Source organism: Ambystoma mexicanum, chromosome 11 (genome assembly GCF_040938575.1).
Source record: "Ambystoma mexicanum isolate Mex_15411 chromosome 11, UKY_AmexF1_1, whole genome shotgun sequence".
Lineage (NCBI taxonomy): Eukaryota > Metazoa > Chordata > Amphibia > Caudata > Ambystomatidae > Ambystoma > Ambystoma mexicanum.
In genome coordinates, this window is record NC_090934.1 from 1393978758 (window position 1) to 1394004416 (window position 25659).

Consider the following 25659-nt stretch of genomic DNA (forward strand, 5'->3'; position numbering starts at 1 on the left):
TGTTAGCATATAAATTGAACTCCAGGAACCATGTTGCAGGTATTATGGACTCCTCTGGAGCCTTACAGTTCAAAGGGCGGGAAACTAGGTGTTTGTGGTATACCATGGGAGTATGATGGTCTTTGAGAATTTGACCTTGGGTGAGCAGGATTCTTATTTCACATCTGCAGGCCTTTCCAGGCGCTCCGTGATCAGTTGGAGCTCCCCATTACAGTCTGGGAGATTGATATGGCTAACAGTTTGCTCCTTAAACAGAAGGCCCCGGGCCCTAATGGATTTACTCCATTGCTCTATGAAACCGTTAAGGCCCAGTTGTTAACTTCCTTGACAGTGCTCTTTAATTCCTTCTTGCAATCGGGGGCACACGATAGGCGATTCTTTGATGTCCTTGATTTTAAAACTAGGCAAAGATGCTACGAGGTCTGATTCCCATCGCCTAATTTCCCTCCTCAACACGGATGCCAAGATCTATTTCAAGGTATTGGCCTCTCGGCTGATGGGGGCTTTATCTTCTTTAATTCATCGGGATCGTGGGGATATCCTGGGAAGGAGGAAATACAAAGGACGCTGCCGGTGCTTTTTGCTAATAAAGCGTTAGACAGTGTGGACTGGCGCTTCATTCAGTCGACGTTCCAGAAGATTGGGTTTGGCCCCACATTTATTGCTAGAGTCTTGGCTTGCTACAAATTTCCCAAAATGTGGGTTTATGTCTTACTGGGCTGGTAATATAATGATCTCTAGAGGCACTCGGTAGGGATGCCGTCCATCACCCTCATGTATGGTCTTATTATGGAACACCTAGCCACCTGAATTAGAAACAACCCGGGAATTAGCGGTATTCCGATTGACTGGACGGGCCACAAGGCGGCATTGTGTGCGGAGAGGTTTTGATGATGATGATGATGCATACTCACTCATCACTGTCATCGTTGATGCTGGAGCTAGACCAGTTTGAAAAAACCTTGGGCTTTCTTGTGAATATGAGCAAATCCAAGGCATAAAATTGTCTCAGGGTCCCTGGATAAAACGACCAAGATACGAAGCAAGTTTCCCTTTGCTTGGAGTGATGTTGAGTTAAGACTATATGGAGGTTTGGTTAACCCCTACCTACTGAAGGCTCACTCCCTGTCTTACACATGCAAATACAAATGAATATGAAACACCCCAATGGGGAATGAGACTAAGACCAGGTTGCAAGAGTTAAGCTTTCTTTGTAAATAATTGGCATCCAGAGAACTCTGCTGCCCCCAGAGCGCTCTGGCAAACAATACAAAGATATTGGCTTATGAAGGGAAAAAGCATCATCACTGAAATCACACTATATGGGATTACAAATGCTTGGGATTGGGTAAATAACATTGACACTTATGTGGCTATGGGTGCTGTTTCATCCGGATTGGTTGCTCCGTTGGCGGGAGGGTGAGCGTCACGTGGTCTGGCTGCCATTGTCCAGGAGGGGTGAGGGTCAGGTCTCGGTGAGGCAGGGCAGACACTAAGCTAGCATACAAAAACTATCACTAGACATATAATAAACAATGACCATCAGTATAAGCTTAAGTAAATCTTCTTTGAACCTATAAATTGCATGCATAAAATCAGAGCATCTTTCATTATGACTTATATGGAGTTACCAGGTTTAGGGGTCTTGGTCAGTGTGATAACATCGATCTTGGGGTAAATCTGAGCCCATCAAAGCAATCATGGGGCACACTGACATTTGTTAGTTCTAACGTGCAATATACTGTGACAGAGGTCTAGTTTTAGTAGTGGGCATACTGGAGTGGGCTTCACAGCAGGGTCAGACCTCTGGTACATCAAGGGAATACCTTAAGGGGCACAGGGTTATAACGGCAGTTATTTTCCAACAGTGAGGGTAAGAGGGCACAGGCAGGTTTGTGGAGATGGATGAGCTACAAGTCATGGTCCGGGCCGGTTCACACACAGGACAGTGATCTCAGAGGAAGAGTGAGATGTTACATTAGTATATTTGTTTCAATTGTCCCAGCCGCATCCGTGAGAAATGGAGCTGGGAAAGCTTTCTGACAGAATGAGAAAAGGTGGGGGCCATGAGCACGGAGTGCGCGGCGCTGCAAAAGGGGAGAGAAGCCTTTTCGTATTATCGCAGTGAGGCCTAGTCCCAAGATGGAGCTGAGGGCACACAAAATGGACACCGTGTCCCCCACAATAGCCCTGCTTAAGACGCAGGCAATGGAAGCGCCCCCCGCTATTGTGCGAGCAAGTGGTCCACATTGTGCTGAATGTGTGAGGGGGGCCTAAACGACCCCTCATTCCCACACACTATGTAGGCTTGTATCAGGCTAATATCCCCTCTGTGCTCAAAGATCCGGCTGAAGACTTGTTTAGATGCGGGAACCAGGAGATCTCCTGATTGGGTAGGATCACGGCCATCAAAATGAATGTCGTTCCTACACTTTTGTATTCTGATATGGCTCTGCCGATTCTCATCCTGAGCACTGCCATCAAATCCCTGTCACCAGAAAATGTCATTTGTGTGGTTGGATTGTTAAGTCGCAGGTGGCCAGACAGGCACTCCATACTGACAAATAGGGTGGAGGCTTGGGCCATCCAGTTCTTTATTGCTCCGTTATGGCAGCTAATCTATTGCACCTGTTGTGTGGCGGGGAAGTGGATATTGAGCAATCACTGTCTGCACAACCCCTATGGGATTTACCACACTCAGGGGTGCTATTAGGGCTGGTACAGGGACTCTCCTTCCCTCCTAGTTGGCTATGCTTTCTTACTGGGATAAGGATATTGGGATATGGAGGGTTCCTGTTGGCATGGGCCCACTGTCGCCGGTCTTTGGTAGCCCGGACTTCATGCCACGCTTGGCGAATAGGCCTTTGGAGCATGGCATGGGGAAGGGGTTAATCGGGTGAGGCAACTGTATCACAGTGATGCTCCAGTGACATTTGAGGCATGTAAGGTTGAATTGAATTGAATTTGGGGTCTCAATCGGAGCGGTTTCGGTATTACCAACTAAGGCACTGGCCGACTAGTGCCACAGCACACAGGGCTGGAACTCTGGCACCCACTGCACTGGAGCTCACCGTATGAGAGGGAAATAAATATATAACTGGATTAGATACATTATTGGACATATTGGACCCAGCGTCGCAGCTTTCCTATGTGTCACAGCGGGAAGGGGATTTGGGTCGGGCGATTTCTGACGAGTCCTGGTGCACCATCTGGCTGAGGGCCGCGGCTGCATCCCCATGTTTGACGAATGAAGAGAATACATATAAAGTCATGTTTCTGTGGTACATGTACCCATCCCATCTGAATAGGATGGATGGTTCAATTTTTCATGTGTGTTGGAGAGACTTGCGGTTGAAGAGCGACTTTTTACACCTGTGGTGGACTTGCGGAAAGGCCCAAGTATTCTGGAAGGAAGTTGTGGCATTGGTAAAGGATATCGCTGGGTTACAGTTGCCAATGGACCGATTAGTGGTTTTGTTGGGCGAGATGGAGTCGGTCTACCCCATGCATGGGCGCATGGTGTCCTTGATCAGCCACCTATAATTGGTGGCCTGGATTAAATTGGCCAGGTGCTGGAAATCGAATGAAGGCCTGCAAGTAAATATCTAGTGGTACGAAATCTGAGAAATGGCCTGTCAGAAGATCTGGGCCACCACCCAGGGTCGTCTGGCTAGCGGCAATGGGGTTTGACATCCTCTCCATGAGTTTTGTGATGGTTATCCTCTTCATTCAGTTAAACCGCTGCTGCCACTTCCCTCTGATTTACCCTGAATGTTTTCAATGCAGAAAGTGGGGTTGTGCCAGGAGTCGTGCTGGTGAGTTTGAGCAGATGTTTCTTAATGACCGTGCTAAGATTAGAATCTTATTTGGACCTCTTCCAACCAGATCCGCATTGTCTTTGATATGCCCTATAATTGTGTTTACTTTTGTTTAATCTTTTAATCTTTTTTTTAAAAAGATTATAGGGGCAAACAGAGGTCACGGTTTTACATAAAGTATTTGATTTTCCCTGCCCTGTTTTTTTTCTTTACAGTTCTCTGATGAGTCCTCATCAGAGACCTTGCGGGGATACCAATACCCCATCCCTTCTGGCACCCAGTTTCCCTCTGCAACTCTCTCCATGTTGCTGTAGGATCCAGTGGTGGGTGGCAACCTTTGAGTGTAAATGAAAACAGCCTACTGAACGCTGGGAGGCTGTTCAGATGCAATTCACAGATAGGAACACAATGCACGCAGGTATGTGACTTCACCTTTATTTGACAAGCCTGCTACATGCAGCGACCTGCCGGCTCACCATCACCACCAACCAACCAACTGCCCCAAGCGGTACCTGGAACCTCACCACACGCTCACCCAGAGGTTGCAGGTTCCATGGAAACTCATTCTGAACAGAGGTCCCTACAGAAACTTAGTTTAAAAAATAAAATACCTACTGTAGCCCTTTAGTGTACAACCATTCAAGCTTGGTGCCTGAAGGTTCTAGTTGACTTTTTACTTTGCAGTACACTTTACACTGGCTCCCCATCCCAGCCAAGATTGTGTTCAAAACCGATTGCCTCACCTACAAGCCCACCACCACTAATATGCCAGACACCTGAGAGCAAAACCAAAAACATGGGACAACCCACGGCCATCTTGCAGCAAGACCATCAGACTGGAAGGGACACTGTTGTGCAAAGAGAAAACTAGGAAACAGTTAATCTCCTGCTACGCTCCGGTCCTTGGACTCCATCCTGGTGGCAACCTGGAGGAACTGCTCTAAGTTTCCTGCAGTTTTGAAAAGAACTAAAGACCTGGCTCTTCCAATGACACCTTGGTGTACCCAAGATTCTGGATATCTTGTGTACACCCCCATTCATATGTGGAGCTGGTATCATTATTTGTATGGGGTTGCTGTTGGTACTCTTGTTCAGAGGAGAATTGCCTAGTATTTCGGTGCTGGACTGCCCCTGGGCAGGACAAAGACTGATATGCAGGGACATTTCTTCTCTGTGAAAGGGACAGTGAGCTAAAGACTTGGTAGAGGAGTCTCTCCCAGGGGTTACTCACCCAAGAACAGGTCATTGGGTTATGTTTGTGCTGGTAGAGAGATTCCCAGACCCCCCACCCTTGTTTTGCATCATTATTATTTATGTTTTCTGTCAGTTAAATTCTCTCTACCGATTTGTTAATGACTTGTAAAGCACTGATTACCAGCTAGCCTTATGATCTAAAAAAAAATAAGTATCGGCACCAATGTGTTGTCAATGACCTGTTCAGCATTATGTTGCTCCTGAGCTAGCCTTACGCGATAAAAAAACATAATAATCAACATTACCAAGCAGGGCCAAGTCCACCGAACACTTCTAGAGCTTTTTAAATCCAAACTACTTACCTACAACCTGCACCAACACTACTCACTTTTTAGGAGATGAACAAAGTACTTATCCCTGATAATGTTTTTTCGATTGGATGATCCTCCCACGTATTCCTCATTTTATAATAAATATCTCCAGCTTTGCTGCTTCAGAATTTGTTTTACACAGAGGGTGCTTTATGCGTTGTCGCTGAGTCGATGAGTCGATGTCCCTCGAGGGCCTCCGTTCCACTGTCAACGTCATCATCAGTATAAATAGAGCATGCAGCGCCGGTTGGCGTCAGTTCTGTTTTTCACCATAGGCTCACAGAAAGCGTAAAGTGTAACGCGTAAATTGTACGGCTGGGAGGGGCGATGAGGAATACGTGGGAGGAGCATCCAAATGAAAGAATGTTACCAAGGGTAATTAACTTGTTCTTCGAATGGATTGTGTCCTTCAACGTATTCCTCATCATATGATAGACTCCCAAAGGAGTAATAATTTGTAGGTGGGAGTACCAATTACATTTAGATCTAATCATAGAAACGTATCCACATTCTTATCCCTGCACCAGTTGCTGAACTTATTCCAATGGCAACGGTACAAAGATTTAGTTGCTGGCCTTCTGGCCGAAAGCAAAATCTCCATTACGTCATCCGGGAACTCCCAAGCCTTGCATCTCAGCCTTTCAGAAACCATGTATGAATGCCAAGTGTCTTGACCTCTGGATGGAGAACCCGACCTTTCTCTTGCAAGAGAAGATCCTCTCTCTGTGGAAGACGTATTGGAGGGCAGATGGACATGTCCAGAAGGTCAGGGTTACACGTCCTCCTAGCCCAATCCAGGGCAATTTGGATAATGGATTTCCCGAACTTTCTCAACCCCCTCGTCACATGAGGAATGACGGGGACTGGAGGAAACGCATACAGGAGTGGAAGTTCCCAATCCACCACAAACACGTCTCCTAGAGCTCCTCTAGGGGAAAGTTCCCAGGAGCAGTACTGTTCGCACTTCCGGTTGACACCGGTCGCAAACAGATCCACCTGAGGGGTTACCCAAAGGGTGAAGATCTCTTGAAGGACTTCCTAAGCTAGTGGGAGACTGCTTTGCCTACTCAGAGCCTCTGCTACTCTGTTCTGCTCTCCAGCTAGGTGAGCTGCCGACAGAGAGATTCCTTCTTGTATTGCCCAGAACCAGAGCTGCATTGCCTCTCTGCACAGTGGTAGTGACCCTACACCACCTCTCTTGTTGAGGTAGTACATGGCCGCCGTGTTGTCCATCCTTATCAGGACATTCCCTTCCCCGTACAGAGGGCAGGAAGGCCTTCGGTGCTAGTCTGATCACCCTCCGCTCCAAAAGGTTGATATGCAGTTTGGACCCCGATGGAGACCAATGACTGCTGATTGTCCAATCGTTGGTGTGGGCTCCCCACCCCGTGAGTGAGGCATCCATCACTATCGTTATCTCGAGCAATGGTTGCCAAACGATTCTCGCTTGAGAATGTTGTCTTTGCAAGCCCACCACAGAAGGTCCTGAGCAACTCTGCTCAGAACTTGCAGGTGACCCGACATCTTGCCTGAGAACTAGAACCAATGAGTCACATTCTCAAGCACGCCTCTGGCACCAGGAAAATGCAGGATGCCATGAGACTGAGCAACTTCAGAAAATCGAAGGCCGGCAGATGCTGGGCACTCTGGAATTTGGTAACCATCTCCAGAATGTGTTGAGCTCTCACCTCGGGTGGCGAGGCTTTCCCCGAGGAAGTATCCAGGACTGCTACAATAAATTGGAGTCTTTGGGATGGTATCATGTGGGACTTCTGTAATTGAGGGAGAAACCCAGTCTGTGGAGGGAGGAAGTGGCAGGTTACGTTGAGATGTTCCCGGGCTTGCTCCAGTGAACGAGCCCTGATCAGCCAATCATCCAGGTAGGTGTAGACATGAATCCCCCCCCTCTCCTGAGACTCGCTGCCACCACCGCCATCAACTTGGTGAAAACCCTCGGGGAGAGGTCATACCAAAAGGCAGAACTCGAAACTGATAATGAGAAGTGCCAACCACGAACCTCAGGTACTTTCTGTGCTTGAGGTGGATTGGCTCATGAAAGTAAGCATCCTGAAGGTCCAATGATACCAACCAGTCTTGGAGTTGGAGAGCCTGAAGGATCTGAGAAAGGGTAACCATCTTGAACTTGTCCTTCCTGAGGAACTTGTTCAAGTTTCTTAAGTCCAAGATGGGTCTCAATCCTCCGTCCTTCTTGGGGATTCGAAAATACGGGCAGTACCAACCCTTGTTCCTCTCGCTACAGGTACATGTTCTATTGCACCTTTCTCTAGCAGGGTCAAGATTTTCTGCACAAGGAGCGGATCCGGGATTTTGACAGAGTTGTATCCCGGTGGATGATCTAGAGGCCTTTTTTGAAAAGGAAGGCAGTAACCTTGGACCACCATTACCAATGCCCAAGCATGTAATGCCACGCCATTCGTTCAGATACTGAGAAAGTCTGCCTCCCACCGGGGTCTTGTTGGTCAAGTGGGGACTATGGTCAGTAAATTGTTTAGCTCAGACGGGCGGGGGGGGGGTGTCTTTACATATAGGGGCCATTAGGGATCCACAACAATTGATCTATTTTGTATTTCATTAAATAGATGGGCTCTTATTGTTGATTTTAGGGTCCTAAAAATGTTTTTTTTTTTTAAACGCTGTAGTACCATCAGGCAGTCTTACTTAATGTTAAGTGGCCCTTGTCTTATGTCAATGAAGTTAAACTACCACACATAGCAGCTAATTCGATTACCAGTGCACGCAGGATTATCAGATGGGATGTAACAAAAGAACATGAGTTTAATTATCGTATATCAAACGATCTGCCATCGATGAAACATATTTTTGAGACAGATGCCCGATAGACGAGTACATGAAATTAGTTGAATATGCCTTTTTTTAAACTAGTAGGCAAGGGAATTTTGAAAAGGAGAAAAATTTGTTTGACAAATCCTAAAGTAGTAAGTCTAGCAGTCTTGATGTACTGAAGGATCCCTGTCTAAAAGACAGTATAAAAAAGTAATTGTAATACGGAAGAAGGAATTGGATATTCAGGCCTGGGATGAGCTTCACAAGACAGCTGAGATCCAAAATTCTAGGAATTTCTGGCAAATGGTTAACAACGGCCATAGCTACTGTAGTAGAGATCATTTGCTTGAAACTGCAGTTCAGGACTCAAAATGGGTTAATCATATTTCAAGCCTATACCCCTAAAACATCTTTGATCCACTTATTACAAATAATGCAGCATATTACTCTGCTTACTATCAATTTTACTATTGAACTATTGGCGGCCTTACGGAAGCAGACTTCACAAAAGCCCAGGCCCAGATGGCATTGTGAGGGGTCAGTCATGTGAGGCGCACCACGTCGTGAAGTTCTCAACAAATGCCATTTTTATTATATTTTAAGGTTGGATGAACGCCTCACTATCCCTACCCTGACAAGGGTTTCCCAGCCTAAAATAAATTAAAGGAAACACTAATAATTGATATCTGTCCCTCAAACTAAAGTCAGTTCAAAACAATGATTGAATTCACAAAGCAATCACAGTCTTTCTTCATAAGCGGTCATACTCCCCTTCCCCAGGTTTAAACGTGATTCGGCTTCATGGTTCAAGAAAAAAACACAAGGGTATCCCGATTCTGAACGGGTTCCAATATGGTTTGATGCAATTTCAATTGGTCTACAGAAAGTTCCATCACAGAAGATAGAAGTTTCTTCTTTCTCCTTAAATAGGATCTTAGTGCCTCAATAACAAAGATTGTCTTGGTCAGGATGAATGGCCACTGACAACTCAAAGAAATACAACTTCTTTGTAACAACCTTGCACGGCTCCTCTTCCAGCACTACAAACAACATAAAGTGCCTCTGTCAGGACCACCTTGTAGCTCTCCTTCAACTTCCACATGGCCTGCTTCCATGCCAGGCCTACAGTCTCCCAACGCCTACCATTCAGGTATACTCCCCTGCCCGAACGTTTTACAACGACAAATGCTTTTGTGGTCAAGTCAACTGAGAGGAGGTTTACAACGGCTTCACAGCATTCAACAAATTGTCGCTTCCAAAACTTTCAACATTTTTTCAGGGAAAACAAGATTCACAGTGGTGATCTTTAATACTCTTCTGCAAATGATGTTCCTTTCCTTCTAGATATCTTTTCCTGAGAAGGGCAGCATTTGTGCCACTCGTTTCCCCAATACACATACAACCAATGACTGATAGGGATAGGATCTCTTCCTGCCTCTACTATGTTTTTGGCAATGTGTGGGTATCCCGCCTTGTACCAGATGTTGTATACAATATGGGCAAACCGTTTGAGTTTATATGACTGCATTAGCCCCCTTTGGCTGTTGGCAATATTGGCTAGATGGCGTTTGCCTGGGTTTCAGTTTCTCTTGACTTGGGCAATGCTTATTGATATTAACTGTTAAAGTCGCCCCGACGGTTGGTTGGGTTTTCCACAAAATCACACTTTCAAGGTTACAGTCATTTGGCTTTGATATACTATTTTATTGCTGCTTTTCCCCTAGTTCGGTATTCAAAAGTGTGAATAAGGAACAAGTTACTTACCTGTAACTGTTATTCTCCAGCATGGGTCTGGCATTGATTCACACTCATGAATATTCCCAGTCGTCTGGCTGGGAATCCTCAGTAAAGAAAAAATCAGTTTTGTCTTTCCACTAATAACCAATCACTGGTCTCTGGGTCATACTGCCCCCAGCCAATGACTGCCCTCTACCTAAGCCCCTCCTCTGGCAGCCATCTTCAGATTTGGTAGCACGTAAGGTGGCAGTAGGACAAAGAAGAGCCGCAGAGGGGTTGGAGGGAGAGTTCGCATGTGAATCCATGCCAGACCCATGCTTGAGAACAGTTACAGGTAAGTAACTTGTTCCTTCTCCAGCTTGGGGTCTGGCATGAATTCACATGCTCATGAATACACGAATACATAGCAGTATACACATGCACAACCATGGGAGGTGGCAATGCTCAACACTAAGCATTTCAACAACTCAACATTAAGCATCTCTTACCTCCTCACCAGACTCGCCTTCAAGCGAATAGGTTACGCAGCACTGCTTGGCCGACTCTGGACTCCTCCCTGGAATCCCGGTCGAAGCAGTAGAATCTCGTGAAGGTGTGAGTCGACCTCCACGTAGCAGCCCTGCAGATGTCCAGCAGGGGCACACCAGACAGGAATGCCGTAGTTGCAGCGATCCCTCTGGTCGAATGGGCTCTCGGACGCACAGGCAGCGGTCGGTTTGCCAACCGGTGACAGTGCATGATGCAGCCGGAGAGCCATCTGGAAATGGAAGCCCTGGAGAGGGCCTTCCCTTGGTTCACAGGGCCAAAGTTCACAAACAGCTGTGATGTCTTCCTAAAACTCTTTGTGCTTTCCACGTAGAACTTCAGCGCTCTAGCCACATCCAGCGAGTGCAAAGTCCTCTCAGCCGGCGATAAAGGCGATGGGAAGAAAACGGGCAACACCAAGGGCTCGTTGAGATGGAAGTCCGACGGCACCTTGGGCGTGAAGGAGGGGTGCGCCCTCAGCACTACCCTCGTCTGGTGGAATGTCAGGTACGGCGGCTTACAGGAGAGGGCCTGGATCTCTCCCACTCGTCATGCGCAGGTGATGGCCATAAGAAACGCCGTTTTCCACGATAGGAATTTCAGCTGCGCCAAATGCAAAGGCTCGAATGGCGGTACCATGAGCCTGGTCACCACCACGTTGAGCTCCCATGCCGGGGCCGGAGCCGGCGGGAACGAGCGGCACAGTCCTCTCATGAACTCCTCCACCAGGCGGTGGGGCCACAGCGATGACTGCCCCCGGAGTCCTGGTGTAGCAGGAGATAGCCGCCAGATGAATTTTGATTGAGGCGTGGACCAGCCCCGCCTTGGACAGCGATAGCAAGTACAGCAGCACTTGTGGGGCCGTAATCCGTAGAGGGTTGATCTTCTGTGCACAGCACTAAACAGAGAACCTCTTCCACTTATATCCATAGCACTTAAGAGTCGATGACGCCCTGGCGTTGTCAAGTACCTCCTTGCAGTCCGCCGGGATATCGTAGCCTCCAAACTCTAGTGTTGCAGGAGCCAGGCCTGCAGGTTCAGCGATCCTGGATCGTGATGAAGGATCGCGCCTCCTTCCCTGGCGAGAAGATCAGAGTCTGTCGGAAGCTTGACTGGGAGGGGACGCTAATATGTCCAGAAGGTCCGGGAACCATATCTTCCTCTGCCACGCCGGTGCGACGAGGATCATTCTGCACCGGGACCGTCCGAGTTGACTGATGAGTCGCAGTGGCAACAGTGGGAATGCATAGAGGAACAGGCCACCCCAGGGGAAGGAGAATGCATCCCCCGTGCTCCCCGGCTAGGGAAACCTGCTGGTGACCCTAAGGCACTTCGTGTTCGTCGCCGTCATGAACGGATCGATCTGGAGACTGCCCCACCGTCGGAATAGGAGATCTACTTGATCCTGCCGAAGCTCCCACTCATGGCAAGAGCGCAGCTCCCTGCTGAGTGAGTCTGCGACGGTGTTCTTCACTCCTGCCAGATGAAAGGGTACCAGGAACATCCCCTGGGCTACAGCCCAGTGCCACAGATCCTGCGCTTCCTTGGATAGGGCTGGAGATCTGGTGCCCCCCTGCGTCCGGATGTAGAACATCATGGTGGTGTTGTCGGTGAAGACCCATATCACCTTGCATTGATGGACGGAAGGAAGGACTTTAGGGCCCAGAACACGGCCCGTAGTTCCAGGATGTTGATGTGCAGGGGCCTCTCCTCCGGGAGACAAAGGCCTCTTGCGTGGAGATCTCCGGTGTGCGCGCCCCATCCCTCCAGAGCGGTGTCCATCATCACCGTCTCCTGATGTGATGGGGTTTGGAAGTCCCAGCCTGCAGCGAGATGCGCGCGGGTGGCCCACCACCGGATCGCTTGACGGAAAGTCTCATTGAGGGAAATCTGGTCTTCGAAGCTTCCCGCCACTTGCTGCATCCGCAACCGGCACAGACGCACAAGGTAGATGCATGATGACATCATGCCGAGCAGGGACTTTATGGACCTTACACTGGCTACTTCCATGGTTAACAGCCTTTGTACTTTGCCCAGGATGGCCTTTATCCTCTCCTCCGACGGTGAAGCTAGCCGCGCCAAGTGTTGAGTTTGGCCCCTAGGAATAGGGTGTCCTGCAATGGCACCAATCAGGACTTCGCAAAGTTGATCGAGAACCCCAGTTCCGTGAGCAGGCTGGCGGTCCTTGCTGTGTGGTCAACAGAGAGTTCCCTGGACTTCGCTCGGATGAGCCAATCGTCCAGATAGGGGTAGACGTGGATCCCTTGCAGGCATAGCCGCGCCAGCGCCAGGCACTTGGTGAAGACCCTTGGCGCCGACTTCAAACCAAAGGGCAGTGGCTTGAACTGATAGTGCCTCCCCTGGACCACGAAGCGCAGAAACTTTCGATGTCCTTTGTGTATGGGGATGTGTAAGTATGCATCCTCCAGGTCCGACGACGACAGGAAGTCCCCTTCTTCCGCTGTCCCAGCACGTGTTGAAGGGTGACCTTCCGGAAATTTGGGGATTTTATGTACCTGTTGAGGAGGCGGAGGTCAAGGATAAGCCGCCAGTCGCCGGTCTTCTTTCGGACAAGGAAGTACCATGATTATACTCTGGAGCCCCGGAGCCTCTTCGGGACGAGTTCTATCGCGCCCTTTGCCAGCATCGCTCGTACCTCCAGAATTAGTTGTGGGATGTGGTTTTCTTTCCTGGCCACCGGTGGAAAGTCCGGGCCCTTCCTTTGTAACTCCAGGGTGTGCCCGTGGGCCAGGGCATCCAGCACCCAACGGTCGGTGGAGATGGATTTCAACGCGCTGACGAATTTCGCCAGCCGACCTCCCACCGGGGTGCTCCGGTGTTGGGCCGAAGTCACGGCTGGTTCAGTCTTGCTTCGCCGAGGCCTTGCCCCCTTGGGCCCCTTGGCAACGGCGACAATGTCCACCGGCCTTATTGCGGCCTCTGTAGGCTTCTTGCAATGACGAAGAGCTGCGCTGAATCCTTTGGAGGCACCTTGGGACCTGCCTTCTGAGGTCCGAAAGGATAGCCTTTGCTGATGAAGCGTGCCCAAGGCACAAGCCATCTTTGTGTCCGCCTTGATGGCCTGTAGTGACTCATCCACTGCCTTGCCGAACAGGTTGTTCCCGTCAAAGGGCACGTCCAGTACCCTGGTCTGTACGTCCTGAATGAAATCGGTGGGCCTGAGCCACCCGTGCCGGCGAAGGCAAACACTGTTGCACATCTGGCAAAAACCGGTGTCAGCGATGTCCGTGGCTACCGTGACGGCATGGTCAGAAGCCACCTCGCCGTCCTGCAGGATTTCAAGGGCCTCTGCTCTCTTGTCGTCTGGGAGGATGTCCAGGGGGAGGGGGGACGATTTTAGACGACAGCTCCCTATTGTAGCGGGCCACGATAGCGAGAGCGTTGGCCGCCTTAATGGTCGTTGCTGCCCACGAGATGACCCGTCGTCCCATGGCGTCCAGCTTCTTCCCCTCACCGTCCAGTGGGGAAGTGGAAGTAGATGCCGTCGCCCCTGCAGATGTCTTCTTGGCCCGCCGCGGAGACCACGGAGTCCGGGGATGGCTGCGCCCTGAGGCACATAGGGGTGGAATCTGGGATCCGGTACTTCTCATACCGGTCTCTCTTCGCAGGGCCTGTGGACGGGTTCTTCAGAGGGGACAGTCCCTCGTCCCAAATGTCATCTAACAGTTGGACAGAGAGTACGGTCTTCCTCTTGGCCTCTCGTCGCTGATAAAGGAATCCTTACTTCTGCTCTTTGGGGCATAGCTGGAAGAGCTCCGAGGCCCTGGCGATCATGTTGTGGAACGAGCCAATTTCGTTGGGAGGGGAAGGCCGGGGAGGGGGCGATGGGAGATCTGTTCCGTCGTCTCTGCTGTAGTCCGTCCCAGTCTTAGCCGTCTCAGTCTCCTTCTCGTCCCGCGGTGGAGGGGATGGAGGTGAAGGATGGAAAGGTGGGGGGTGGACTCGCCTCCACTTGGCTGAAGGGCTCCCCGAAGGTCCAGGCGCCGCTGGATTGACCAATGGCGGTAAGGGAAACCTTGTCCTTATCTCTGTGGACAGGGTCTGCAGCACCAGCAAGAGGTCATCTGACCTGTCCAGCGGCGCTGGTATCGGTAGAGATGGGGTTGTCGACAGAGGCTCCTCCGGTTCCTCGTCAACCTGCCATTCTTTGTCGGCTCCACCCTCGCTCTCCACGTCCGCCTCGTCGGGATCCTACACGCAGGCCCTGACCTCATCGAACCTCTTGTCCAGGACCGCCTTGACGACCGACAGCTCATCCTCGGAGGAGGTATCTGAGTCTGTTAGGGCTATCGCGCCCCCCCTCCTTCTCGGTCCGGGGCTTCACAGGGGTCTTTTCAATTGGCTGGAAAGAAGACGATTCCTTCTGGGATGGCAGGGAAACTCTAGGCCTGGAGGCTGTCTCCACTGGGGTCACCTCCACGGGCTTCGCCAGGGATGCCACGACTCTTTCAATTGAGGCCTTAGCCAGGCGAATCTGGGCCTTCACAACCTTAGGCTCGTCAGAGGCCTTCACCGTGGGGGGAAGCTCACCGCCTCGCTCCCCCCTTGGCTTTTTTCACCGGGATCCGGGGCTTCTCCCGAAGCTTACCCGGGTTGTCCGACTTCCTTTTCACCGAGCTGGAGCGTTGGCTCGTGGTTGACGGCATCGGTGACATTGCGCACGCCCTGGCAGCTGAGGAGCCCGAACCAATGGCACTCCCGGTGCCCGCTGACTCGCAGTGCTTTGCCTTCTGTTGGGCCCCCGTCGCCAGAGCGCCCTCAAAGTTCTTAGAAGACCCCTCAGACTTCTTCTCACCTGCTGCTGGGCTCTTTGCCTCCAGCCAATTAGCGAGTCGTTTACAACTGTCTTTTATGGTCCGGGCGAACTTGCAGAACGCACAGTCCTCCTCCACGTGCGACTTGTCGGAGTGCAGACAGTAGAGGCACTGGGAGTGCTCATCTTCCTTGAAGATGTTCTGCAGTCCACATACTGGGCAATCCTAAACAGCTTGGAGTCAAGTCTCGTTTGTCCTGGGCCATGTCCACGCGGGTAGGCCTCAAAGATCTTCTGGAATCCTCCGAGAAGTGAAATTCGAAGAAAAATCGCCCTTGAGGGGCGTAGAAATTTCCAAAACGGGTCATGGTTAATCGGAAGAGGAATCGGTGGAGCTTGAGGCTCGATTTGACTGAAAAATGAGAGTAAAACTCTTTGAAAAAACGCAACACGCAGTAAAAGCTCGAGAGCTATAGCACGAGGACTCAACACTTGAATGTGCATAAACAATCTGAAGATGGCTGCCATAGGAGGGCTTAGGTAGAGGGCAGTCATTGGGTGGGGGCAGTATGACCCAGAGACCAGTGATTGGTTATTGGTAGAAAGACAGTTCAGAAACAAAACTGAAACTGATTTTTTCTTTTACCGAGGATTCCCAGCCTTACGGGGAATATTCATGAGCATGTGAATCCATGCCAGACCCCATGCTTGAGAATTTTCATTCACACGCGAGTGCTGCTTTCCACTCATTCCGTTTCTATGCAAGCACTTCTCACTCGCCGAACGCCTTCTTCCAACCCGCAAGCAGAGTGCTGCAGGGTCACTGACAACCTATGGACTCACTGGATCAGACGTGCACCTCTGTTCCCCTCGCCACTCACAGGACTTCTGCTGCTCGTGACCCGGCAACCTGCTTCGGTAAGTCTGCCTTTGCCAACACCACTTGCAATTGGAGCTCCACTTGCTCCTGAGGCCCTCTGGTGCACGACAGCCACCGGAGATAGCCTCCTGCACGCTTACCGCTGTGTGACCTCTGCATTTCAGATTTCTGGGGACACAGACATTCACTGGACCAACAGCTGATATCTGCCAAGCAGTGGAACCGGCATCGTCTCTCTCCTCCAGCTTCTGCCTGTACTGCCAGCATGAGCCACGCTGCTTCTGCCCTCCTCTACAATTCACCAACAACTCTATGGCCTGCACCTGAGCGGTCTTTTAAGCCTCTATATCTCCCTCAGGTGTGGGTTATCTGCATTAATGAGCTAACCACTCCTACAACATTTGACCTCTTCAGCCCTCTTCTTCGTCCCAGTACCTAGGGAATTCTGGGGCTTCAAGTCCCTAATGGAAAAATTAGGTTTTCTTAGGTCAGTTCTATTTTTAAAACCCAGTTTGATCCTATAACATTATTTAAAGAAATATCATGAGAATTAGTCATTAGCCTTGATTGTAAAGGGAAAGGCAATTCTTTTAAGCCATTGTTCTTTCACAAATTTCTATTCACTGCACCTTTGGGTGTTAATGAGGTATTTAGCTTTACAGGTCTCCGGAATTTTAGAAGGGTTTTGATTTCTTCCAAGCCCTAGGAGTTTGCGATTGTTTTGACCCCTATTTATAGGTGCATCTTGTGAACAGCAAGATGATTATTACAAAAGTCATTACATACTTTGGCACTGCAGAGCCATCCTCCCTAGAGGAAGGCAAACACTGTGTCTCATCCCACGGGGTCTTCTCATTCCTGTGGGCCTTTTCTTCTCCCAGGTGATCCTCCCACAGAGCACCAATTCCAAGGTCAGGATCAGAATGCATCTGCCTTTCTCTAGCCACTTGGGAGGAGACTTTAGGCAGGGAAATAGTGAGGAGTCCGTAGGTTTCATAACAGCATTCACGCTGACCTATTCCGGGGCCTAGCAGATTCTTAGGCTCCATTATTAAGTGTCGGTTTTAATTCTGTTGGCTATTGCCATTTTTTCAGACCCATGGAATCGGACAATTCTAAAAAAGTAAACTGGCCATGTTTTTGGTATTCTCAACTAGTACCCCCCACTTGCTTGGGCTTTGCTCACCTATTTGCACGGTTCACTGAATTTAAGATATTAATTAACTAAATTCTTGGATTGTGATTTTATGTCTGTTTTTATGAGATTTTGTATTGTTGGATTGTATTTAAACAACGTTATCTTTGCATTTTTATACTGTTGATGTTTGTACTTTATTCTGATAGTAAAATATCCATCAAAGTTGATTGATTACTTTGAATGTAGAGTCACATTTCACTTTATCATGCCCTCCTTATGTATGGCTCCACTGTGAGACCCGAAGTTTGAAATTCTCAGGTGTCTAATGTTGCTCAGCTTAAAAGCTGAGCTCACATTTCTTCCTGCTATCCAGCATGATGGTCCTTGGGTGTAATTGAGCCAAAGCATTCTGTTCCTGCATCACCAATGATGACTTCCTATTCTCTGCCAACTCCTCCCCAACACTTATGCTGCCATGTTCGAGGATCCCTTCAAAAACATTCCTATGCCAATATTCCCAGGGCAGGAAGAATGGAGATATTTCTTCACGTTTGCCCCTGGCCCAAGGCTCAGCATACATGAGAGGTGGAGCCGACTGATTAAAACCATGTTATGATTAACTAAGAAAGGGTATGGTAGGCCAGACTACCCTGCAGTGTACTGACAGTTTTAAGTTTCCCTCACGAGGATGAACCTTTATTATGCTCTCCCTGATCAAAGCTAACAGATGCGGAAAGTGCAAATGGTTCTTTTCCTTCGCTATAGGGTTATTTATGATGGAACTTGATGCTTCTAGACAACCTCTGCTACCACAAGGTCAATTCATCAAAGCACTGGGTTAATAGGCATTCTGAACTTCCATCACTCCTTTTAATGGCTCCATATAAGATGACAACCTAGCAGCAGAATGAAAACAAAGGAAGTAGAAAAATGTTCAGTGTGGAAAAAAGGTAGGGAAAAGGGTTGCAGATTGTGGATAAGCAAGGGCCAACATGTCCACATTGAGGCCTGAAATTCTCCTAACCACTCGGGAGATGCCACCACCTACTTACCCATGGTTGCACGTCGCCATATTTCAAGGACTGGATAACCAAGGCAAAGCAATCTACCACATCCTGATAGGAGTTGACGCCTGCAAAAGATCAATTACATTATTGCACCTAGCCATCCCAACAACAATAAAATCAAAAAGATATTTATGCAGATAATAAATAGCTTGTGTCAGCTCCACAATCTTTTGAACCAAATTACAATTTGAAGCAAAAACAAAACAGACTTTTTGCTATCCCCTGAAGTCAAATGGCACAATCAGTGAAACTCAAACAAGGCCCTTTGAGTCTGGAGACCCATGACGAGTCTCCTGATCATCTGGGTACTAAGAGCTTTGCAAAGAGCTAGAGCGGCTCTCGATAGCTTGGGAGGCTGAAGGAAGGACTTTCACTGCACATCTGCCAACTCATGAGGCTCCTCTGGGGTGCAAGAAACGGGCCTCTTAGTACAGGCCTTAGCATTGTCCTAGAAAATTAAGACCGCAAAATAAATGGCTGCTGAACATGCACCAGCCTCAAACTCCAACCCTCAACACCTCCACACCTTCACAACTTCCTCTGGACTTGCAGCCTTGCCTCATTTAGTATTGTATGAGGTTACTACTGGTGGGAAATGTGAGAAGCTAACATTGTCGGGCAATGATAGCCAGTGTGATAAGCCATCACTGGCGGATAATAGCTTTAGTGGGAAGTCAGAGAACCTCTTGTTGTTCAATGTCAGGAGCTGGCAGCAGCAAGCAATGCAAGTAGCTGTCATTGTGAGATGCTGGCCCTTGGGGGGCAGGGTTCGAAGTAGACACTTGTAATGTATGACGCAGACAATGGTGGTAATTACAGATTATTAGTAGGGAGGATGAGGAGCTGGTGAGTTGTGAGAGATCCCCTCACTGTTCTAAGAGGACTTCAGTCCTCAAATTTCTCACTAGTGTCCCAGCACCAAATCTGTAAGCCAACATTATACCTAGCACCTAAACCTCTGTGTGCAAGATAAAGAAGAAACTTACTCAACCTGAAGTCATTTTTAAACACGAGAGTTCGAGATCAGTAGATTAAATATTGAGGGAAAATGGGCTCATACAAAAAACAGGCCTTCTAGAGGTGTGAGGCATAGATCGCCTGTGGAAGAGCAGTACCCTCCAAGAGTGTCCAGTTAAATAGAACACAAAGATCATTCCTTGGCGACGAGGCAACTGTATAACAATCCAACAATGTAGACTAGTATCTTGACTGAAAAATAATGAGCAAAAAGAACAGTTCTATAACACCAATATTTTGCGTCTTTTTATAATCCACAAAGTGGTCAACATGCTTTTTTTGCTCGACACCAACATCTTGGTTTCTTCAAATGCTCAATGTCTATTATGTCCTATGAGCAGTTGCATATTGCTCGATCCCAGTTGGTCAACATATGGAACTATTCAACCTCCCTCCCTAAAACAAATCCCTTCGCCGCCCCTTCTACCGTTTTCCTCTCCCCGAATACCCTCCCTCTTTTGATTTACAATTTTTGTATGGTTGTACAAATAGCATATTATGGTGGAAGAAATGTATAATCCTGTTTCTCATGCAGCACAGCACAATTAGATATATAGCATATGGGGTTGGATGGGCGTATCAAATGCAATCTAAGATTGGGACAAAGGACGAGGAGGTTTAAGAAAAACATGGGGGAGGGCATAAAGGCATGCCCAAGTCAGACTTGCATTTGAACCTCCATTAATTCTTGAGGGACATTCACATCCTTCCGTTTTTTTGTGTGTCTTTATTAAGAGTTTGAGATCAGTGTGGTCTCAGTTCACGACACAGGTAGCAGTGGCCAGGGTAGGTTTGCAGATTGGTTTAGTTTGCAGAGTCCTGGTGTTTTAAGTTTGTGTTATTATTGCTTGCAGTAGTAGGACAGGCCTTTGTTGCTGACATATTTGTCAACCAGTGTCTTTAACGTGTGTTCTGCCCACTACTGGAACTTCTCCATGGCATCATCCTGTACCCGTCAATACAAGACTAACTACTGTATTCAACAGAAGCTGAATCCAGAAGCACACTCCCGGGATATCAAAGTACAGCATGTTACAATATCACAATTCTGCCCTGACCCTTTGCTTAAAAGGCAAGTTATCCCTGTCATGCAGATATGCAAATAACATACACAGCCAAATAAATAAACAAATTCCCTACCTTAGCAACCTTCCTGGTGCCAGACAAGCCACTAAGGCTGAAATGACCCTTGCAAGCATTTTGATGCAGATGTTGGATCTGCACAAATCCGGTAAATAACACTGACTCAAGCTGTAATAAGCAAGTCTCCTCAGACACTGGGGTGTGGGAGTGTTGCAGATTTGAGCCAACCAGCTACAGTGCTGCAATTTTGTGGATTGGGGCAGCTGCAGCACCCTCGAAGCAATTTAAAAGTGAGACACGAGAAAAATTGAACAATTTAGCTGTTCCCGGCATAACCTATGCTGTTCTAGCATATCTTAATCAGTCGGTAATTCATAGGGTCACTTCAGTCCCCCTTCTTAAATATCAGAATTACCACTGATTGCTTGCAGGAAGGGGGCATAGGTCCCTGTGATTTATTAATAGTCATTGAAAAGGCTAAACATATCAGATGGAATGAGAGGTAGCCGTTGTATAAGAACAGTATCTAAGTTCCATCGATCACACGGGCCTTTAAGATGTGTCTTTGTAGACACGTAATTGTCAACCTTGTTCCATTGCAGAGTCCCGGTGATGGCATAAGATTGCATAGTAGCATAATTTCAGCACCTACTTTCAGTTTTAGCTCCTGAGGAGGCATTCGTCTGACAGCGTTTCACTCTGTAGAGACTGAAACGCTGAGCCAGTAATTAACTATTCATTGGCACTGGAACCACGTGCCCTGTGTGAAGAGAAGTGGTGGTGAAAGTGGTAATATCTGAATGTTTGAGATAGTGGAAGGTGTAGGTGACAGAGTAGAACCATGCTCATTCTGTTTGTTGAAATGGTAGCTGCTCTTGAAGTGGTTGCACTTTGCCATTTGGACAGCAGAGGGCAACCTAACAATGATAAATTGCATCTGTATGTTGAAATGATAGCTGTTGAAGTGGGTGCACTTTGGCATTTGGAAAGCAGAGGGCAACCGAACACTGAGAAATTGCATCAGCTGACTACAGAAACATACCTAAGATAGAGAGATAGATAGATAGATAGATAGATAGATAGATAGATAGATAGATAGATAGATAGATAGATAGATAGATAGATAGATAGATAGCCGTAAAAACACCAGTCTGCAACAATAAGCCAAGATGACAAGGCTTGCAGCAGTCATGCGTCTTCAGTCTTTCCTCAATCTTTCCATTCCAATCTCAGACAATACTTACTCTGCCTCATTCGGCACCACAATTGTTCTGTGAAGTCCAGGTCTCCTCGCTCTGTGCTGAAGGACTGAACAGCCTGCTCCACAGCCGCAATGTCACTTTTCACATCCTGAAAAGAGTCAGACAACATCAACATACTTAATGTCAAAATGCTCTAAAGCACCGTACAAGCTATGATGGAATCACAAAACAGTTGGTTCATGGAAAAAACGGAAAGTGCATTCAATAATAGAAGGTTAGGAGATTTTTTCAAACCACTGGAATGGTAAAAGGTGCATCTCATTTGATCAACAAAAGTTGAAGAAATTACAAGTTTTCATTTTTAAAGCGCACTAGACTAATGTAGAAAAAAAAAAGACACTGCCTTAAAAAAAGCAAACTGAAGTCGCTTGTTAGGACCCAACTCACCAAATGTCTATGTTGAATTAATGCTATAAGAGCTAACAAGACTGACATTTGTTCCATTTGATTCCTCATAGGCCGTTACCTTGTAAACACATATTGAACTAAAAAGAACTATATAAATATTGTTGGCTGTCAAATCAACATTTTTTGCACATTTTCTGGCCAATGAAGAGGTAGGTCTATGTTTCTTTACCCAAAGGAATCATTGCTCCAATTTTTAAAGCCATTTACTAGCAACCATTGTGACGATTCACAGGATCTCGTCACTTCTCCCCAGAGAGGAGACCTTCCATGTGAAGCTAGGGAAGTGAGCATGATACACAACATTCCCCCTGGGGTGGCAGTAAACGGGACCTCACAGGGAGAGAATACCCTCTTAGGGACAAGGACTCCCGTTCCATCAAGGAACTCCCTAAGCCCCGTTCTGAGGAGCCACTAATACCATCAGAGCTTCATAAGAGCCGTCCCAAACAAGTCACTGTTTGCCATTGTAATATCACACAAAATAATCAACAGAATGAAAAACATACTGAGAAGAGTAGTGTGCAGGAAATAAAGATTACTCAGTGATTGGAAGCCAACCATACTGGGATGTAGAACATTGAGCGAGTAACACGGATCACTCAGGGAAGAGAGAGAGAGGACTTCAGATCTACGCTGGGGTGCACCCAGCACTTGCCAATAAAAATGGAAGAAAGACAAACGTACAATGTTTGTGAAGCCTGGGAGTTACAAACCTGGAGAGAACGAAAAACAAGGAGCGTCTGGAAGGTCCACGGTCGAGAGAACACTAGCAATCAAGAAGGGAAGGGAAGGGAAGGGAAGTGAAGGCGACACCGAGAGGGCAGGCAGCCAATCCATGTATGCCCAAGGAAAGTCGAGGCAGTGGCGTGACCCAGAGGAGGTGGACTGCTGGTCCACAAACAACGCAGACATTAAAAGTTAGTCCATAGTTCCCTTTCCTCTATAGTGTATGGCCGTCCCTCGCTAGAAACGAGAGAACCATTTTTCACACAAAAAAGCGCAAGTCGCAGGGGCGTGGCTTTGCGGCCATGTGGTGAGCAGCTGCACCTCCTAATCTGCAGGATCTCCTGGGAGATCTTGCAGACAAGTCGGTCAGACTGGCCCAATTTGTCATAAAACGTAAAATAAATACAAATGAAAGGTGTCGGCAGATCCAGAGAATGTCTGGGGAGAAGCCTGCCAGGCATGAGGGAGAGGAACAGCCACATGAGGATTGAAAAGAATCTGTAGTAGCAGGCAAGATGGCAGATGGGAGCCAGGAAGCGGATGCCTGAGCTAGCGTCAGCGAACAGATGAGCAGACAGCGAAGCAGTGGTGAGAGCCGGAGTGGGAACCACGCGAGAAACCCAGCTTCAGCCCCAATGCGAAGCAAGTGGTGGCCCGATTCGGAAGTTGCTCCGGAGTGGCTAGATCACCGATCGAGGGCAGTGGACGGTGGAGCGACAATGCTGAGAAGACCCAGAGCATGGTACATGAGGTGAGCGCAGGAAGACAGTAAAAGGCTGTATCACGGGCAAGGAAGCAGGGGGGGAGCAAACAACGAGAAGCAAGCCCCCCCGGAAGTCTACGCCATAACACATGCAGGGAGAGCCAAGATACACCCGCATGGGCCCCAGTGCCCCATCAGCACGAGATTCGTTGGGGGATCAGCCACGCTGCACGCCAGTAAATGCGTGGAGGTTCCGAGCATACGGTGGAGGCCATAATCCTATCCTAGAGGCAAGGCGGACCCAAAAGGGAGCAGCGCAACAAAGCGGCCAACACAGGGCACTTGGGGGTAAGAAACGGAGGACAGACTAGCGCCCAGGCCTGGAACCCCTCTGGTCGGCCTGGGACAGAGCAAATAAACCACACACAGTGGAAAGAATCAAAAAAAGCCCCGCCACGAAACAGCGCCCTGAGAAAAAGGAAAAAAGGGCCCAGGCGCAACTGAACTAAGACCGCCATTGGGAGTGCCCAGAATTCATACCCATGCATAAGGAGAATACACACAGAAAAGGGGGATCATCGGAGCATAGTGTGATGCCAATGCCTGCAGCTCCCCGAGGCATAGCGGGAGGTCTGCACACAAGGCGGGAAGAGAAGAGAGGTTCCCCACTGTGTTCGCAAAGCCCCGAGAAGGTGAGCAGGGCCTGCCTGCACCACCGGACAGGCCATCAACGGGAAAGAACACAACTCATCAATCAAGGGACTACAGTAGCAGTGTGCATGGGGAGAAGCGGCCTCCACAAGACCCCGGAAAGCAGCACGGCGAATGACAGACCACCTCTAGACATCCACAACCTCCAGCTAACCCGCAACGGCAGGAGCGAGCTCCACACACGGTGAGAGCGCAAGCAAAGAGCAATACCGTGCAGCAGACATTCTAAAAGAGTAGAATAAGATGAATAGCATCCATAGATAGTACAACAACGTGGGAGGGCACCACCCATTGACTTGGCATAATAGCGCAGAAGAGTGTGGGGTAAGAAGAGGTTGGTCTGTGACCCTCAAAAAAACCAAGTAAAATAAGACTACTCTCAGGAACTCTTTACCTCAGGCTGAAGGCCACCAGAGAGAACGGACCGAATACATGGCGAGTGGGCAAGTTCACAGTCCTCACAGAGCGGCCTATATGCAGCACAAGTACGACGAGAATATACACGGGAAGCACTGAACAAATTCCTGGAGGCACCCGGGGGGGAGAAAAAGAGCACAGACACATGCAGCTGTGGTGACAACCATAGACACTACACAGCAGTCGTGGGTACAGGAATTGGAGAGGATAAAATCAGCAGTGCACCTAACCGGTGTCCCACTCAAACCCCTAAATAACGTGATAAGGGAAAGAAGCAAAGGGTTGATGGAGAATGACCACACAGGCACAGAAGCTGAACAAACACAGTCCAACGGGAGAGGAAATCAAAGACCTGGGTCTACGAAACCGAGCAAGCAGCAGGGAGCAGTGATGCCTCTGTAAAGACTGGTAGGGGGTGGTCTGTACTTCTGCTCTCTATATGGTAGAGGGGAGGCACAGAGGACCCCAGCCTAGATTCTCTATTCGGTAGCTATGGTCGAGCAATCAAGGCCTAGCTTCTCAGGAGGTGACGCAGGCTGGTTCTTAAGTACAGTGTAGTCCCCAAGCCCCCACAAAGGAATGTCCACACACTGTATTGGTTAGAACACAGTCTTTATATAACCAATATTCATGGTTATGTACACTTATCATAATAACTCACTTTGTACTTAGGAAAATCAACAATGGCAAATATATACAATTCTAAAGTGGTACCACCCTTTGTATTAGATCTCATTAAAGTGCATCAACAATACTGTAACAATGTCACACAGATCAATAGAGTGAAACCAGCAATAGAGAGAGGAGAGAAAATAAGATGGTTGAGCAATAGGCAGAATACTGGCCCCTACCACTAGACACAGTTCTGTGTGGAGATCCCCCCCCCACCTGGGCAACCTGTAAAATAAAGATATAGCACAAGCCCAGTCCATATATTGTTCTGCAAGTCTTATTCCCTCCTATAATGTTTTTACCCCCCCAATGTACCTGGTGGAGTCGAGTTCTTCGAAGAGGCGTCGACAG

General features: G+C 48.3%; 1 protein-coding gene across 3 annotated transcripts in view; it reads right to left on the reverse strand.

Moving 5' to 3' along the window:
• The window catches only part of ZWILCH (zwilch kinetochore protein), a 613634-nt gene that overhangs the window by 134405 nt on the left and 453570 nt on the right, over positions 1-25659 (reverse strand). For all 3 annotated transcript variants that reach the window (XR_011279846.1, XM_069625009.1, XM_069625010.1), the window contains 2 exons: positions 21654-21759; positions 18295-18374 (listed from right to left, as the gene is read on the reverse strand). Coding sequence is in view for 2 of the 3 variants with exons in the window: in XM_069625009.1 (XP_069481110.1) it covers positions 18295-18374; positions 21654-21759 (186 nt within the window). In the remaining variant the exon portion in view is untranslated. The remainder of the gene's footprint in view (positions 1-18294; positions 18375-21653; positions 21760-25659) is intronic.